At 38.7% G+C, this 20,002-nt stretch overlaps 1 protein-coding gene across 1 annotated transcript in view; it reads right to left on the reverse strand.

Moving 5' to 3' along the window:
- Nucleotides 1–8,844, reverse strand: part of LOC139438505 (olfactory receptor 7A10-like) — a gene marked incomplete at its 5' end in the record, with an annotated part of 33,003 nt that extends 24,159 nt beyond the window's left edge. The window contains one exon of the mRNA XM_071213586.1: nt 8,068–8,844. Within this exon, the coding sequence (XP_071069687.1) occupies nt 8,068–8,844 (777 nt within the window). The remainder of the gene's footprint in view (nt 1–8,067) is intronic.
- Nucleotides 8,845–20,002: the final 11,158 nt, after the last annotated feature.

Here is a 20,002-nt window from a genome sequence, read left to right on the forward strand (position 1 = left end):
TTGATGCTGAGGTTTAAGGTATATCTAGGGGATTTGAATCTCTGAACTGACAATATGATAGCCAGGACCTGAGCCTCAACTGACTTCTGCTCCTACGCTCTGATTTATTGGACTTACCCCACTCAGCTAACATGGAGTTGAAGAAGGTCAACCACCATACCATGGAGCCTAGAGTGCCTACAACTGAAAGCAGGAGCATTGCATCCAGTATCCATTTGGAATCTAAGCCCGCTCTTGACATAGTTGTGGAATGGACACAACCAAGCCAAGGTCCACAGGAAGGAGGAATACAGTGAAGATTAGAGTGGACTTAATGATATTCTATTCATGAACTATTGTGGTTAATAATCGAGAAAATGTAACATTGATGTGGAAAAGGTTTCCATGGTGGCTGCTGGGTGGGGAATGGGAGGAAGAGATGAGATGTGGAGGCATTTTTGGGACTTGGAGTTGTCCTGGGTGGTGTGGCAGGGACAATTACCAGACATTGTATGTCCTCTCATGGCCCACTGGATGGAATGTGGGAGAGTGTGGGGTATGGTGTGGACTACAGGCCATGGGGTGAAGTAATGCCCAGAGATGTATTCACCAGATGCAATGGATGTGTCATGATGATGGGGGAGAGTGTTACTGTGGGGGGAATGGTGGGGTGGGGGAGGTGGGGTGAATGGGGACCTCATATTTTTTGAATGCAATATATTTTTAAAAAATGAATAAATAAAATAAAAAAAATTAAAGATTTTAACTCTAAAAAAAAAAAGCTCTCTGAATGAGGATCCAGTATGCAATCCGAAATCAAGGAACCTATGTGACCTTAAAGGTGCACAACCTAACATTAAATTGTTTTAGCTTGCTAATTTCCAAATAATGTAAAATGTGAATCCTCTCTTTTCCACTGAGACCTCCAAGAATTCACACAAATATGTGCTCAAATTAAACAGAGCACAATTTTAAAACAATATGTCAATGGGTAAATTCTTCCATTGCTAGAATCACAATAAGTTCATAGTAAGATACCAGTAAGCCTACTTTAGTCCAAATTTCATTCCCCAAACAAGAGGATTCTGGGATGATGATGTCTACTCCACATCTAATAGAGAAGGGCTGTGATCCATTAGAGCTGATGGATGGGACTCTTTTGTTTGCAGTTGTAGGTTTTCTCAGTTACTTGGTATGGTAATTGTCCATCATCACCCCCTTGTCTGTTGTCTTGGGGGAAACCAATGAACTGGAGAGAAGTGTTGCAAATCTATTGAGATTCAGGGCCCAGCTGGCACATGGACAGCCCCAAATTTAAGTCTCTTGTACATAAACCTACCAACTCTAGTACTAGTTACAGTTTCAAATGAAAGGACAGAAAAGCCACATGTAAGGAATGTGAAGATCGTGGTCACTGGAGGTTCTGAGGGCAGAAAACAGGAAAAACAGGTGTAATACAGGGGCGTTTTTTTGGAATTGGGAATTGTCCTAAAAGACATTGCAATGACAGATGCAAACCATTATATATCTTGCCATAACTTATGGAATTGTGTTGAAGAGAGTATAAACTGCAATGTAAACATTTGTCTATGCTTAGGGGCAATGCTTCAGAATGTGTTCATCAATTGCAATGAATGTACTTCACTAATGAAAGATGTTGTTAATGTGGGAAAATGTGGGAGGTGTGGGGAGTGGGGCATATTGGAATCCCCTATCTTTTTTATGTGTCATTTGTGTAATCTACGCATCTTTTTAATAATTCAAAAATTTAAACAGACCCTAAGAAAGCAAGTTATCATAACAAAAAGACAGAAAAAAGACAGGCAATAGGAATAAAAGCCTTTAAGTGTTTCAGATTTTGAAAATATTCAGAGAATATGAAACAACACTTTTAAATGAGTTTTAGAAGATTAAAAAGAATATTGCAATTATATAAAATGGTATATTTCAATAATGAAATAAATAGAACCTATGAAACTAAAATATACAATGATGAAAATTTAGAATTTCCAAGTAATGGAAATGGGAGAAAATTATCTACAGTGGGAATCAAAGATCCACAAAGATCCAAAGATCCATGAAGCAGAAATGGAAAATAAATCAAATTTATATCTGTGGACCTCCTACACTTGACATTTTCTCTGTGTCCCTCCATTTACTGCCAGTAAAACATTACCTCTCATATTTTCTTCACAGTGAAACAGATCTACAGGTTGATTTCAGTGATTTATTGTTCCACTGATGGTTTCCTTCTTGGATAATAAATAAATACAAAATATTTTCATTCAGGAAACTTCAGGAAATGAAACATATATATAACCACACTTAGGATGATGTATCTCAGAGCTATTAATATGCAGGTGCTTCCGGTTCTTCTGAGAGGGGTGATCTGGAAATGAGGAGAAATGGGAAGTGTGGCATTGGAGAAAGACATTAGGATGTGACATCCAGGACCTTCTCATTCAATACTGTTACTCTAGAATTTGCTTCTCTTGTAAACTCAGTTCTTGGCTGTGGAGGAAGGAGTAATTGTTCCCATGTTTGAAATATACTCAAACACAGGCTACCTTATTGCAATACATTTTAACAGGTAAGGGCTCTGCTACAGTTTTCTACTTTCTTTTGGTTTAAATGATGTTCCTTGGACCTGGGTGTGTTTATTCTCACTTCCCCACTCTGGACAGGAAATCTTCAGTTGACAGTATTCATCTTTTCTAAATTTCTCATGATAGGGTCCCAAAGTATTTATTCTACTCACACAACATTTAATTAAACAGAACAGAGCTCACTCAAAATGTATCTTGCCCTCCTTCTATGTAACATACATTTCATGGTTTTCAGACAGAAAATAAATCCCCCACTTCTCCAGGAAAAATACTAGTTTTCCCCTCTGTAACTTGTTGTTTATTCCTCACCAAATTTATGGAACTGTCTTTAGATGAAATTTATATTTTAGGGACTCTCTTCAAGGTTTCCCTTTAAAAAAAACACCCTAACTGTACTTAAGTTTCACTGATAACAGACAATATGATGCTTCCCCCCTCCCCCACCCTTAGAGCCATTAATAGACTCTTAAGGAATAAACTTAGTTTTACATGAGAACAAATTTATACCTTCAGTTTAGAGTGAATCATTGTTTCCACATATTTTAGGATCCTGGAGAAGAATAAAATTCTACTGACAAAACCAGGAATACATTTTTTTGAAAGAAAAAGAGAAGATGCAGGAATGGGGAAATAAGAAATGATCTCAGTAATAACATAAGTTCTAGGAGAATATAATAGAGTTGAAAATGTCTCCATTACTCACATATGATATTTGCTTAACAAAAATATTACCTTATGAATCAGTGCACCAGCTAAATATTTAGGAAAGCAATAGGAAGTTTCTTAGGGGATTTTGAAAGATACACAATCACCCTCTCTTCATAAATACACTCAAAGTGTAAGTAAGTTTGGCATCCACAACTGAGTCTTCTTAGGGTGTGAGATCAGTAAGGTACGTGATTCTTAGCAGTCTTTTCTCCCTCTTTCTGGCTTGTATTCCTGTCCTCCAGATGGGGAAACGGCAGGAGGTGGTGATTATTTAATCAATACTAAAGACATGAGCCTCTTTCTCCCTGACTGCAGAAAGGGGGCATATTTGTGTGGTCAATAATTCCAGTGGAGTCTTCTTGATTATACAATGTTCCTAATTATAACATAAATATTGCCTTTCTTAGCTGGACTGTTTTTCACTGTTTTCTATACTTAATTATTGAAAGACATAACTCTAGTTTCTTCAATAAGATGAGTGTTCATGCTTACCATGTTTTTTCTCAAGATTCTTTTTCAAAATTTTCTTGACTTTTTTTATTTTTAAAGAAGCTTTAGATTATATAAATGTTACATTAAAAATTTAGGAGATTCCCATATGCTCTAGCCCTTCACCATCCCACACTTTACATTAACAACTTGTTTCATTAGAGTTGTACATTTGTTAACATTGAAAGACACATATTGAAGAATTGCTACTAACCATGGACTATATTTTAGATTATAGTTTACTCTCAATCTCACACAATTTTATAGGCTGTGACAAAATGTATATTGCCCCTGTTTCCATCATTGCAAGGTCATGTAGGAGAATTCCCATTTCTCCAATATGTCTCCATAGTACACCTATTCTTCTCTTCTTTCCCCTCAAAACCTCTGGTGGCCAATGCCTTTATAGCAATGATAAAATTCTTCAATTACAATAATATGTCTACAATAGAATAATAATAATTCTACTTATTATAATGTACAATGGACTAAAGTCAAAATTCTTAAAAACTTTTATGTGGGAAGAGATTTCTGCTTGAAAATAAGCCTTTCATGTAAACTATTTTGTACAAGAACTGATAACAAAATAACAGTCTTGCAGGGTAGCAATTGGGAACTGATACATCACATTGTTGGGAGTGATAAGACCACTGATACTATTTCCATGTGATAAATGTACATAATTGCTCTTGTATAGCTTGGAAAAATGATTCACAATATATTGTTTACAGTAATATTTAAAGAATGCACCTAGGAAAGGTATTGACAAACTCGTTTATGTGATAAATGATTTTACTGAGAATCCTAATTCAAGTAATGTGGAATAAGGTGGAGCTCTTACTTGCATTGGAGAGAATTCCAGAAAAAAATGACAAAGTGAGGATTTTTAATTTTCAGATTATGGTGCAATAAAAAAACACAGACATTTTATAAAAGTGCATGAATGATATATCTTTCCGTGAAAATTGCAGCCCTGATGAGTGTATGACTCACATCAGAGACTGAACCTGTGTGTTAATAAATTATAACTGAAAATGAATTCACAGCTTTACCAAAGAATATGAAGTGAATACAAATATGTAAGCAATTATTAACATTTTCAAAAATGACCATTAGCTCAGAGAAATCACTAATTCCAAAATGCCACTCTGGCATGCCATTTGTAGTGATGGCAAGGAAATCAGTTGATAAATGAAGCATTCATCTTAGTCTACCTCAGAAGAAAACAGCAAGCCTACATAAAAGTCTGAAATTATGTCCTAATATCTGGGTTTAATAGTAAAATAAGATATAGTATGAAATGCAGAAAAACACATATTTGCTTTTTATCACCCATAAATGGGGACTATTATTGTAGGTAGTGCTGAAAGAAATTTCCAGATAATATCCTTCAATATGGAAATATTTTTTGAAGGGCAAACTTATGTCACTGGAAGAATGATAAAATTATTGAAATCATCATTGTTTGAAGAAGCATAGATTGTGTTGTTGATTACAAACTCCCTTGAATTATGATTTTGAAGGCACAGGAGAAAGGCACATATTGGAGACGGAATGTGGATTACTATAAAGCAGTCAGATAACATCTCCAGTGTAGGATGTGACCTCTTTCAGGAATTAATGAACAAACCTTGGTAGCTGGTAGGGAGCATTTGCTAGGAGAGCTTATTTTTCACTAACACCATAAAACACAATCAGTTTCTTTCTCTGGGAGTGACTGCAATACACTTTCATCCCTCCAGCACCTGCTGTAATTTTATATATACAGAATAAACTGAATAAAATATTTTACTGCTGAAAATCGAGGCAACAGTTTCTATCTTCAATCCTGATTCCAGGAATACAATGAGATAGCACATGATGTAAAACAATACAAAAGAAGTAGGAATCCATGATATACAAAAATGAAACAAATATAAGTTTTTATTGGGTGAATGACAGATTATCTCTCTATACACTTATAAAGTACCTAGATTAAGATCTCCTCTAATCCATATTTTATTCCTCCACCTTGTGTACCCTGGGATGGTGATGTCCACTCCACCTCTAAATTGAGAGTTGGCTTAAATCCCACATGGCTGATGGATGGAATTCTCCTACTTGCTCTTGAAGACTCTCTCGGTTCCCTGGTATGGTGGTTGACAGTCCTCCCTCCCTGTTAGCTGACAGGGAAAGCCAATGAATTGGAGAGCAGGTGTTGCAACTTTGCTGAGGCTCATTCAAGTCTCCTGGCCATACAAAAACCCCAGCACAAACAACAGGTTGAGTAAAAGTGACAGAAGAGGAATGTGTAGAAAGAGCACATCTGAGTCCAACTCCATCACACTTCAGAGCACAAATTCCAAAGTAAGGCCTACTGGCAAAGCACAGAACTCCAGAGCCATCTGCCGTGACTGTAGGAATGAGGTATCTCTGTAGTCCTCAGGAGAACCACTGCTTGGGGTAGTATCTACTTAGGCTGTCTCTGAGATCCTGCTGAAAGGTGCATATGCCTAACCCATCTGATGACCTCCTGACTCATTTTGAAGTCTCTTAGATGTATGAACTCCTTTGTCTTTCCCATTTCCCCTTTTTATTCAAGGTATTTTTCTAATTGTGTCACCAGCTGGTGCTTGGTAGTAATTCCTCAGCACCAGAGATTCTCAACCCAGGGGACATGTCTCATGCTTGAGGGAAGTTAATGTTGAGTTGACTTAGGGAGTGGTCACATTTGAGCAACATGGAGGCTCTCAGGAGGTTATTCTTAGGCACCCTGCAGCTCTAGACCTAGTTGAAATTTCAAGCTCAAAGCTCCTAAGCATAGTCATCAGTATCATGTGCAATCATTGAACCATCCTTCTTCACTGGTCTTTGTTCTTGCACTTGGGGGATAGTGGCTCCTCAATTGAGGAATGCAACATAGTTTCCCAGAACAGGAATTCAGCACTCCCTCAGTTGTCATGTGAATCACTACCTACTATGAAAATAACCAATTAATATCCAAATATATTTATATACCCTGTATGAATGTCCTGGAGAACTGCCTCCCACCCATACATCCCCCATTAATGACATCCCACACCAGTGCTCCAGCTCTGCAATTGTGTAACCACTCCGTGATCCAAAACTTCTTCAAAATTATATGTTAATACATTTCCAAACTCAATTAATAGGAAAATGAAATAGTAGCAATAGGTTTAAAGATTAAAAATAGAATATTTTTATTCTATATTTAAGAAAAACTAAAATAAAGTTAAAAAATAAATTGGGGTATTAAAAATGCAAAATATCATAAAATATAGTTGACATTTTGCCTTCCTTTCGTCACTGTAATAGGTGTTGCCCTGTATGTACAGTAGTAAAGCTATCTCCTCCATTCATTTCTTAGGGTCTTCATCCTTTGTTTTAAAAAAAATTTATTATGTCTTCAAAAAAGTTTTAGATCACAATGAAGTCACATATAAAATATAGGGGAATCTGATATGCCAACATCAAACACTTTTCTACCTTCCCCAGCAATTATCTTTTTAAGGTGCATATATTTGCTATAGTTGTTGTACAGATATTGAAACAAAGATAAAAACCATGTTTCCACTATGGTTTACATTATGGTTTATATTTTAGATTGTACAATTTTATAAAAATTTGGTTGTGTTATGGTTTACATTTAATTTTTTGGTGAAATTTAACAAGGCCTATATCCATCACTGCATGATCTTGTGGAACACTTCCATTGCCCCCAGTTGCCCTCTCTTCCTTCTATTCTATTCTTCTTTCCCCCACTCCTTGGGGTCCACAGTGACAACTAAGCTTCACTGCTTGAAGGACAAGACTCACAGATACTTGCAACAATGCTGAGGATTTGCCACACTAGTCTGTCTGGAGACAGTGGCCATGGGAGTTGCTGAGTGATGGAAGAAGGAAGATGTGTGATATGGAGGCATTTTCAGGACTTGAAGTTGTCCTGAATGATATAGCAGGGACACATGAAGGACATTACATATCCTGCCATAAGCCACTGACTGGACTGTGGGAGAGTGTAAACTACAATGCAAATGATAATCCACACAATCAGAGGTTGTTGATGTGAGAGGAGGAGGGTGGGGTGGGGAGTGGTATATATGGGAACCTTGTATTTTTAATGTTACATTTTGTGTGATCTATGTATCTTTTAAAAAAGACAACAAAATATTTCATTTTCAAAAAGAATCTTCTAGTGTTTGATCTCTGTTAATCATGAGCACTTTTGTAAACTTGAGACAAAGTATCCTTTAATAGACAGAATGTTTCCCAGCTTTTTAAAGGCCTGCTTTATGTCCTTGTTTCTAAGACTGTAAATAAAGGGGTTCAAAATGGGTGTGACCACTGTATACATCACTGAGGCTATTGCATTTGCCCTTGAGTTTTGGGTAGCAGTAGAGCTAAGATACACTCCAAGACCTGTACCATAAAACAAGGTCACTACTGAGAGGTGAGACCCACAAGTAGAAAATGCTTTATATTTACCATGAGCTGTTGAGATTCTCAAAATTGAGGATACAATTTTATAGTAAGAGAAAAAGATCCCAGTGAATGGTATAATCCCCAGAAGTCCACCTGCAAAATACATCACAAGGTCATTGAGGAAGGTGTCAGAACAAGCATGTCTGACTACCTGATTAAGTTCACAGAAAAAGTGGGGCATTTCCGTCTCTGTACAAAAAGACAATTGCAAAACCATTAAGTCATGCAAAAGAGAGTCCAAAACACTCAATAACCAGGATGCTAACAGCAGGAGGCCACAGAGCCAGGGGTTCATGATGACTGTGTAGTGCAGGGGGTGACAGATGGCCAGAAAGTGGTCATAGGCCATTGCAGTCAAGAAGGAGTTATCTAGTTGTATAAAAAGCATGAAAAAATACATCTGGGTGAAACAGTTTTCAAAAGTAATGATTTTGTTGCCTGTCTGGATGTTCAGCAGCATCTTTGGTACCATTGTGGAGGTGAAATAGATATCAGTAAGAGACAGGTTGGCGAGGAAGAAGTACATGGGTGTGTGGAGAAGGGAGTCCAAGATGATGGCCAGGATGATGAGCAGGTTGCCAATGAAGGTGACCAGGTACATGGACAGGAACATCCCAAAGAGGAGGGGCTGCACCTCTGTATTTTCTGAGAGCCCCAGGAGGATGAATTCTAAACCACATGTTTGGTTTTCTGTTTCCATGTGGATGATGAATTTCCTGAGGAGATATTCAAAGCAGTGCAATTTAGCCTCAAGGAGTAATCAGAAAAATATCATAAATGGTACTGTTTGTATTGTAATTACATTAAGTTAATATTTTTATGGATTTTATAGAGATCTAGTACCCTTTTCTGAAAATGTCAGGGAAAACATATGTTCCTGCTTCTTCTTAATAGTTGTGATGGCTAGAAACCCTGGGCCATAATAGAATACACTTTGCCAAGGCAATAATTTCCATGATAAATTCTCTCAGACTTTATTTTAAGCAACAAACATTATGACGAGTTTTTTTGTACCCTGTAACAAAATAGAAAAGAAGAACAATATTGTAGGAATCATATTATTTGGTTGTAAGAGTTACTATAAAAACACAATAATTTAAAAAATTCTGTTGGTGAAATGGACAAATGACCCCACATAAATGGATTCCACTGATGTTTCACAGAGGACAAGGGTAATTCAATGTAGAAAGTATGATCTTTTCAAGAAGTGGTGGTGGAACAAAAGTGAAGCAGGCTAGTAAGATAGGGAATAGATGGATCTGGAACCTGACAGAGAGTCCACATGGACATCAAAAACCCCCAAGATGGCTGCTGGAGGAATCTCTCCCCTGGGATTCTGCTACCCAGGACAAAGACTCCTTCCTGAAAATATGAAAAAGCCCGGATGTTCCCGGGGAACTTTATCATTGGGTCATCACTAAGGAATTTATGGGCAGGGTAATCAATCCAAACAGCAAACAACTGGAACCTCCTTCCCTGTCATTAGCAAAGGAGTGGAATAATTAGTTTAAGAGCAAACCATGAGGCTTGAGCTTGCTCTTGCCTAGCTTTTTGCCTGTGGACCCATCTTGCCCTCTGCGTGTTGATTTCATCATTTTTCCTCTGCCATGTGACCATGCAAGTTACTCTGGGGACTTATAATCTATAATGGAGAATTGTAGTTTCTAAATCAGCCCTCTTCATCACTTTTTATCCCCTTCCTCACCACCTCGGACCATGTTCTGTTATTTTCTCCCATTTCTCTTCCCTTCCTACCTGAATAAATTACTGGCCTAACTCACCTGGCATTCTCTTGAAATTCACGTCTGCAGCATAGCCAAGAACTTAGTTAGAATCTGGTAACAATAGGATGCACTCATGCCAAACAAAAAAGGAACTTAGGTACTGATTGAATTCATTTCACAAAAATTAAATCAAAATGAATCATACCACTTTAAAGTAAAATACATTGTAAAAGTGCTAGACTAAAATGTGAAGAAAATCTAAGGGCCCATAGGTTGGAAATGAGTTTTTAGATATAGTAATGGAAGCATGATCCATGAGAGATTAAAATTTATAAGTCGGTTTTTATTCAAATGTAAAATATCTACTCTGTGAAAGACATTGATAACGAGTTGTAAGAAAACATACAGATTTGGAAAAATACTTACCAAACACATCTGATAAATGATTTGTATACAAATGTAGAAATTAATATTAACACCACAAAATAAGAAAGCATATGCTGAATTTAAAAATCTGCAAAAGATATAAACAGAATCCTAACATAGGAAGAAATTCAAAATACAAATACAAAATACAAAATATTAAAAAAAAATTCAACTTCACTGGCACCTAAGTATTATTACCAAATGCCAGCTAGCAATGTATCTGAAAAAGACCTTGACCAAAAAGGGGAAATATTCAGTGCAGATGAGATTTTATGGTTAAGAGATTTGAAAGTGAGTTTGGAGGTCATTACAGAGGTTATGCTTATGCTCATCTCAGCAGAATCTCACTATCTGTTACAGTATACAGAGCCTCAAACAGTAGGGATCCTGATGGTTCTAGAGATAAGTAGTGCAGGAATCTCAGGAATTTGGCACCCTGTCAGTAGACCTTACTTTGGAATTTATGCTCCCCAGTGTAAAAGAGTTAGTCTCATTTGTAGATTCCCAACATATGGCTCTTCTCTACATATTATTTACATAAAGCCATGTGTTGGCACTATCCTTGTTAAATACATGAGCCAGAGCATTATGTTCTTGGTCTGTTCATGTGCCATTTGAACTCTTAATCTAAGCAGAGTTTCAACACTTACTCTCCAGTTCATTGGACCTATGTAGAACAACTAATAAGGAGATGGTAATGGACAACACCTATCCCAAGGAGCAAAGAATGTCCGCACCTCTAGGCAAGATAGTTCCACCCATATATCCCATGTAATCTAATCCCTCTCTCAATTAGAAAGAGTGGGCATCGCCATCACAAAATCCTGAAGATTGGAGAATGAACAATGGACTAAAGTAGACATTATTTTTATATTATAGACTTATTATTCTAGCAATGGAAGAATGTTTATCATTGATATAAAGGCCAGGGCCACCAGAGATTCTGAGAGGAGGGAGCAGGCAGAATAGGTATAATATCAGGGCATTTTCAGGACATTGGGATAGTTCTGCGTGACATTGCAATGATGGCTACAGGCCATTATATGTTTTATCAATACCTAAAATTGTGCAGGACAGGCTATTAACTATAATATAAGCTATAATTCATTGTTAACAGCATTGTTTCTATATGCGTTCATCAATTGTAGCAAATGTACTATACTAATGAAAGGTGTTGTTACTATGGGAAAGAGTGGGAGGATGAAGGGGTAGGACATATGGGTCCCCTCTATATTTTATGTAACATTTATGTAATCTAAACCTACTTTAAAATTTTAAAAATTTAAATAAATAAATGAATAAATAAACTAATTAAAATCTTTTAAAAATTAAACATCATCTGTCATTAGGGAATTGGAAGACTATGAACACAGTGATATATGAACACATGCTTATTAGAAGAGATAAAAATCTAAAAACTGAGAATACCAATTGCTGTTGAGTATATGGAGCAATACATCTCTCAATCACTGCTAGTGAGAACACAAAATGGTTCGGCCAGAAGACAGTTTAGGTGTTTCTTGTAAAACTAAACATTGTCTTACCATACAATCCAGCAGTTTTGCTTTTATATATATATGATATGAAAATTAGAGTCCACACAAAAGTCCACACATGAACATTTACAGCAGCTATATTTGTAATCTCCAAATCTGAAAACAAACAAAATGTTGGTCAACCACCACAACAGGGAACAGAGACAGTCCACAACTGCAAGCAGAATTCCATCCATCAGACATGTGGGATCTAAGGCCCCTCTTGATTTAGAGGTGGAGTGGTCATCACCATCCTCAGGATAGAGAATAAAATAAGAAGTAGAGTGGACTGAATGGTATTCTACTATAGACTCATTGTGACTCTAGCAATGGAAGAAATTGTGTCATTGTTGTGGAGACAGTGACCATTGGAGTTGTTGAATGCAGGGAGAGGGAAGAAGAGGGTATGATATGGTGGCTTTTATGGGGACTTGCAGTTCTCCTGAATGATATCACAGGGACAGATGCAGGATATTATATATCCTACCATATCACACTGAATGGACTGGGAGAGAGTGTAAACTAACATGTAAACAATAATCCAAGCTTTGTAGCAATGATCCAAAATGTATTCATCAAATAAAAGGAATGTGCCACACTGATGAAAGAGGTTGTTATTGTGGGAGGATGGGGAATTTAGGGAGTGGGGTAAATGGGAACGTCATATTTTTTAAAGTAAAATTTAGTGTGATCTATGTATCTTTAAAAAAGAAGACCATAAAAAATTTTGCTAAAGAAATCTCATAGCCCATTTATAAAAAAAAAAAAAGAACAAGAAAAATATTTACCTCTCAGAGAACATACTCTAATAATGACTGAAGTAATAAATGAACAATTATGTCATTATGGCAACTACAACAAATTTTACATGTCACAGGAATTGTATGCTTTTAAATATGTATCAATAAAGTTGATTTCTTTTTTAAAAAGAACTATTTTTAAAACCTCACCACACCATATAATTATATTGAGTCCATATTTGTGTCCATGTCATCTCTTCTTCATGTACTTCTATCCTTTTCTCCTTCTGAAATTATTCTAAATCCTCCTTCAAGCCTTATTACAATTAAAATCTCCCTTGTGATGCCTTTACTAACCTCCCCAAGATGAGTCTGTAATTTTTGATCCACTTCACCAGTATTCCAGAGCCACATATATTGAATGACTAAAAGAAAAAAATGAATAAACACAGGTAAACAGATAATTTCTACAAGTGTAGAGAAAGAAGAATGAGTGAAACAAGTAAACAATGCTGCTGAGAGAGGGAAGACCCAAGAGTAAGAGATCAGAGGAAACAGATTGGGAAAAAAAATCTCTTTTAGTTTATCTGCTATTTCCAAGCAGGCTTTTTAATAAGACAGAACTTTGTGTTTTAAGCTTTCTCTATGGTCATAATCTGTTGATTTCCTTAAAGCTTCTACCAATAAAAGGTGCCCATGGAGCCAAAAATACATTCTGCCAGTACCTGTGAAGATTCTGTAAGTCGCTCTGAAATTATCAAGGCAGGGTCTAAGTTCACCAATGCAGGTTCTTCCTTGAATGATGAAAGAAGTTGGAAGCTCTGCTCGCAAGAAGTAAAGTGAGATGGAACGAGTCATAAGGTCTGTAGAAGACACATTGTGTTTTCTTTGATATAGTGAAGGAGAAGCACATAGAGTATCCCAGCAATTAGGGATTTCATTCCCATGAACCACATTAATGAAGTATTCTTCTGTCTCAATCTCCCTGAGATAATTATTTCTCTGGAGATAAGAAAGGAAAACACAATGCAAATTTGAGCCAGTTTTGTCTCTTGTGACAGCTTTGGAGCTCCGTGATCATCACTTATCCCTGTGGACACCTAACTCCCAGGAGGAGGTCACCCTTAATAAGGTGTGGGCTCTAGTCTTGTCAGGTTTCCCATACTGATTTCCCTCTTGCTGTTTCTGGAGAAAGATTCTGAATACACTAAACTATCTTATTTCCCAATTTTTCTCCACTGGTGTTGGCTGTCATGAATCATGAATGGAGACACCCATTCGCAAGTTAATTTCCTCTTGTCTCACTGCTTCTCCTTTCTCCCCCATAATTAGCAATGCAATATCTGTTCAACCCACACAACCATTTGGTTTCTCAGTCATTCAACAATATTTATTCATCAATACTGTATGGTAAATCCTAAAGTACATTCTGGGAATGAAGAGAAGTCAAATGTACTGTGTTTCCAAACAAACTGTTCACAGTTTTAAAAAGCCAAGAAATGAGCACTCACACAATCCCTAGAAGCCTGCCCCTGGTGCAACTTGTGCCAGATGTCCACCATCCAATACCCTAAAACAATAACCCTTCCTCATTATATTCTATACAGTGTTTTCTCAAGGATGGATATAAGACATGTTAAATTACACCAAAAATATATAGGGGCTGATAGCCTAAAATGTAAATCATAATGAAAAACATAAGATAACTAAAAATTTAGAAAATTGTATAGTCTAAAATATCAACCACAATGTAAACACAAATGTTACCTTGTTTGAAAGCTATTGTCTCAATAATTGTACATCAGTTTTATTAAATATGGTATGAATATGTTAAAAGATTATTGCCGTGGAAGGGAAAAGGTTTAATGGTGGATGTGTGGGAGTACTGTATATTGTATATATGAATTACTGTGATCTAAAACTCTTGTGAAGATAAGCTTAATAATTACAAAGAAGAAAAGAAAAACATAGGATGTAGAATTTTTCCAAATTAGTATGTATTCTATATCTAACCTTTAAACTCACCGCTATGTTCCATTTTACTATTAAGGGAACCTGGCAATACATTATTGGGCTTCACTTTTCAGGAAGTTTTGGATCACAGAAAGGTTAAAAAATGGCAGTGGAGGAATACTAGTGTGAGTTGTAATGGGCAGGGGACACATGGTTGGAAGGGAGTTCTACCCGGCATATACCCAAGGTACATAAAAATGTTTGGATATTTTCATAGTGGCAACAATTAAAAACAACAACTGAGGGAGTGCTGAGTTCCTAGCCAGGGGAGCTCTATCACAGTCCTGAAAGGAACAGCAACAATTCCCCAAGTGCAACAACAAGGACTGAAAAAGAAGGAAGGTCCAACAATGAGCCCCTGATACTAATGATATGTTTGTGAGCCTGTGCACCTGAAATAAGAACAAGGCCTAGAGCAGCAGTGTGTATAAGAGTTACCTCCTGAGAGCCTCCGTGTTTCTCAAATGTGGCCAGTCTTGAAGCCAAACGCAGCATGTAAATATGTTGCCTTCCCCCCAGCGTGGGACATGACTCCCAGGGATAAGTCCCTGGTGCCGAGGGATTACTATCAAGTACCAGCTGATGATGTAACCAGAAAATGACCTTGAATAAAAGGTTCAACTCAGACCAGCAGAATATCTCTGTCTACATATAACAACAGGAGTTAAAATGTTTTTTAACCTAAATCAAGGGGGAAATGGAAAGGACAAATGAGTTTATATGGCTATGAGTCTAAAAAAGAGCTGGGAGGTTATCAGAGGGTTTGCTGTTATGCACACCTGAGCAGAGTCCCAGAGGCAGATAAAGTATATACAACCCCAGGTATTGGTTCTTCTGAGGGATACAGAGACCCACAGGTATTATGGTCATGGCAGATGGAATTCACTGCCATGTCAGTTGGCCTTTCTTTGGAGTTTGTGTTTCTGTGTGATGGAGCTGGACTCAGATGTGACCTCTTTTCACAAGCCTTTCCTGTTACTTTACCAGAATTGTAGTTGGTGCTGGGGTTTAATATATACCCAGGGGATCTGAATCTCTGGACTGATCATATGATAGCCAGGCCCTGAGCCTGAACAGACTTCAGTTCCTACACTCTGGCTTTTTAGACTTACCCCACTCAGCTAACATGGAGTTGAAGAATGTCAACCACCACACCATGGAGCCAAGAGTGCCTACAACTGAAAGCAGGAGAATTGCATCCAGCATCCATGTGGAACCTAAGCCCCCTGTTGGCATAGATGTGGAATGGACAAAACCAATCCAAGGTCCACAGGATGGAGGAATAGAATATGGATTAGAGTGGACTTACTGATATTCTATTCATGAACTATTGTGAATAGTAATCAAAGAAAATGTGGCATTGGTGTGGAGAAATTGGCCATGGTGGCAGCTGGGTGTGGGGAATGGGGTGAAGAGATGAGATTTGGAGATGTTTTCGGGACTTGGAGTTGTCCTGGGTGGTGCTGCAGAGACAATTACCAGACATTGTGGGCCCTCCCATGGCCCACTGGATGGAACATGGGAGAGTGTGGGGTATGATGTGGACTACTGACCATGAGGTGCAGCGATGCTCAGAGATGTATTCACCAAATGCAATGGATGACTCATGATGATGGAGGAGAATGTTGCTATGGGGGGAGGAGTGGTGTGAGGGGGTATATGGGGACCTCATATTTTTTCAATGTAATATGAAAAAAATGAATAAAGACATAAAAAATGAATATAAAATAAATAAAGATGAAGAATCAGGATTATAGTAAAAAATAAATAAAGTGTTTTCTCAACATTGTACTTTCAAACACATACCCATCAATCCTGCGTGTTCACCTTTTCCACCCCCAACATACCCACAATTCCATGGACCATCTGACCCAGTGTGTTATTTTTGTGGGTGTAGACCAATACAATGAGAAGGAATTGTTGTACACCGATAATGGAGAGGAAACATAGATGTTCTCAAATAGAGGGGAGAGTGTCTCTCAAGAGCAAGCCTGGCTCCTAATGGGAGAGGACAGACCAGTGTGTCAAGTCCTCAGCATTGTTGCAAGTATCTATGAATCTTGACCTTCAAGCAATGAAGCTTGGTTGCCAATGTGGGCCCCAAGGAGAGGGAGAGAGAGAGCGAGAATAGATGGAAGAGGGGGTAACTGGGGGTCAATGGAAGTGTTCTGTATGATCTTGCAATATGGATACAGGCCATGATAAATTTCAACAAAAAATTATAAAAGTGTATGGTCTAAAATATAATCCATATTGTGGACTACTGAGCATGGTTGGTAGCTATGTCCCAATATTTGTACATCAGTTGTAGCAAATGTAACATCCACATGTAAAAACATCATTGGTGAGGTAGAGGATGTTGGGTATATGGGAGATACCTATATTCTGTGTATGACTTTACTGTGACCTTAAAATTTTGAAGACATAATGAAAAATAAAAGAAGTAAGACACTGAGGAAGAAATAGAAAAGATTGCCTTGCCACTATACATACAGAACAACACCTATTAGAAAGATGAAAGGCAAAACCTTAAAAAAAAATCATAAAAAGTTCATTTTTGTTTTCTTTATCTGAGGTCCTCATATACCCCCTCTATATGAAGTCCCCATATAACCCCCACCCCCCTTACCTCACTCCTCCCCCCATAACAACAACCTCCTCCATCATCATGAGACATTCATTGCATATGGTGAATACATCTCTGAGCACCGCTGCACCTCATGGTCAGTGGTCCACACCATAGAGCACACTCCCACATTCCACCCAGTGGGCCATGGGAGGACATACAATGTCTGGTAACTGTCCCTGCAGCACCACCCAGGACAACTCCAAGTCCCAAAATCACCCCCACATCTCATCTCCTCCCACTCCCTATCCCCAGCAGCCACAATGGCCCCTTTCTCCACACCAATGCCATATTTTCTTCGATTACTAATCACAATAGTTCATGAACAGAATATCAGTAAGTCCACTCTAATCCATACTCTATTCCTCCATCCTGTGGACCTTAGAATGGTTGTGTCCACTCCACATCTATATCAAGAGGGGACTTAGATTCCACATAGATGCTGGATGCACTTCTCCTTTCAGTTGTAGGCTCTCTTGGCTCCCTGGTGTGGGGGTTGACCTTCTTGACCTAGATGTTAGCTGAGTGGGGTAAGTCCAATAAACCAGAGTGTAGGGGTTGCAAGTCTTTTGAGGCTCAGGACCTGGCTATCAGATGCTCAGTCCAGAGATTCAGGTCCCCTGGGTATACACTAAACTCCAGCACCAACTACAGATCCTGTAAAAGTAACAGGAGAGGCTTGTGGACAAAGAGCATATCTGAGTCCAGCTCCATTACACAGAAACACAAACTCCAAAGTAGGGCCATCTAATATGGCACTGAACTCCATCTGCCTTTACCATAGATCCTGTAGGTCTCTGTATCCCTCAGAAGAACCAATACCTGGGGTTCTATCTACTTTATTTGTCTCTGGGACTCTGCTGAGGTGTCCGTAAGGGCAACCCCTCTGATAACCTCCCAGCTCTTTTTTAGACTCATAGCCATATAAACTCATTTGTCCTTTTTTTTTTTATTGATTTTGTAAAAATATTACATTAAAAAAATATGAGGTCCCATTCGACCCCACCACCCCCATCACACCCCCCCCCCCAAGCAACACTCAATCCCATCATCATGACACATCCATTGCATTTGGTAAGTACATCTCTGGGTATCTCTGCACCTCATGGTCATTGGTCCACATCATGGCCCACACTCTCCCCCATTCCGTCCAGTGAGCCCTGGGAGGATTTAAAATGTCCGGTGATTGCCCCTGAAGCACCATCCAGGGCAACTCCAAGTCCCAAAGGTGCCTCCACATCTCATCTCTTCCTGCCATTCCCCATACCCATCAGCCACCATGTCCACTTTTCCCACTCCATTGCCACCTTTTCTCTGAAGTCCTTGGATTGGTTGTGTCCGTTGCACCTCTATGTCAAGAGGAGGCTCAGATTCCACATGGTTACTGGATGCAATCCTCCTGCTTTCAGTTGTAGGCACTCTAGGCTCCATGGTGTGGTGGTTGCCCTTCTTCAACTCCATCTTAGCTGAGTGAGGTGAGTCCAATAATTCAGATTGTAGGAGCTGGAGTCTGTTGAGGCTCAGGGCCTGGCTATCATATTGTCAGTAAAAAGATTCAATCCCCTAAATATATCTGAAACCCCAATACCAACTACAATTCCAGTAAAGTAGCATGATAGTCTTATGAAAAGAGATCCCCTCTGGGTTCAGTTTCATCACGCAGAAACACCAGCTCCATAGAAGGGCCATCTGACATGGCAGTGAACCCTATCTGCCATGACCGTAGAACCTGTGGATCCCTTTAGCCCTCAAAGGAACCAATACCTGGGGATTGTATCTACTTTATCTGTCTCTTAGACTCTGCTCAGTTGTGCATAAGGGAAATCCTTCTGACAGCCTCCAGACTCATTTTTTTTAGAGACTCATAGCCATATAAACTCATTTCTCCTTTCTATTTCCCCCTTACATTAGATCAAACAGCATTTTAAAGTCATATTATTCTATGTAGACAGGGATAGTCTACTGATCCGCATTGAACCTTCAATTCAAGGTCATTTTCCAGTTGCATTATCAGTTGTTAGTTGATAGTGATCCCTCGGTGCCAGGGAGGCTCATCCCCAGGTGTCATGTCCCACGCTGGGGGGAAGGCATTGCATTTAGATGCTGAGTTAGGCTTCGAGACTGGCCACATTTGAGTAACATAAAGGCTGTCAGGAGGAAATTCCCAGGCACCGTGCTGCTCTAGGCCTTGTTCTTATTTCAGGTCTATAGGCTCACAAGCATAGTCATTAGTATCAGAGGCTTACTGTTGGACCTTCATTCCTTCTCGGACCTTGCTGCTGCACTTTGGGGACTGCTGCTGCTCCCCTAGGGACCACGGCACAGCACCCCCGGCCAGGGACCCAGTACCCCCCCAGCTTTAGTTTTTAATTGTCATTTGTCCTTTCCATTTCCCCCTTTTATTCAGGTCAAAAAACATTTTTAACTCCTGGTATTCTATGTAGACTGAGATATTCTGCTGGTCTGAATCGACCCTTTTATTCAGGGTCATTTTCTTGTTACATCATCAGCTGGTACCTGGTAGTAATCCCTCAGTGCCAGGAAGGCTCATCCCCCGGATTCATGCTAAGTTTGGCTTTGAGACTGGCCACATTTGAGCAACAAGGAGGCTCTCAGGAGGTAACTCTTAGGCACCCTGCAGCTCTAGGCCTTGTTCTTATTTCAGGTGCACAGG

This window comes from Dasypus novemcinctus, unplaced genomic scaffold (assembly GCF_030445035.2).
Source record: "Dasypus novemcinctus isolate mDasNov1 unplaced genomic scaffold, mDasNov1.1.hap2 scaffold_108, whole genome shotgun sequence".
Taxonomy (NCBI): Eukaryota; Metazoa; Chordata; class Mammalia; order Cingulata; family Dasypodidae; genus Dasypus; species Dasypus novemcinctus.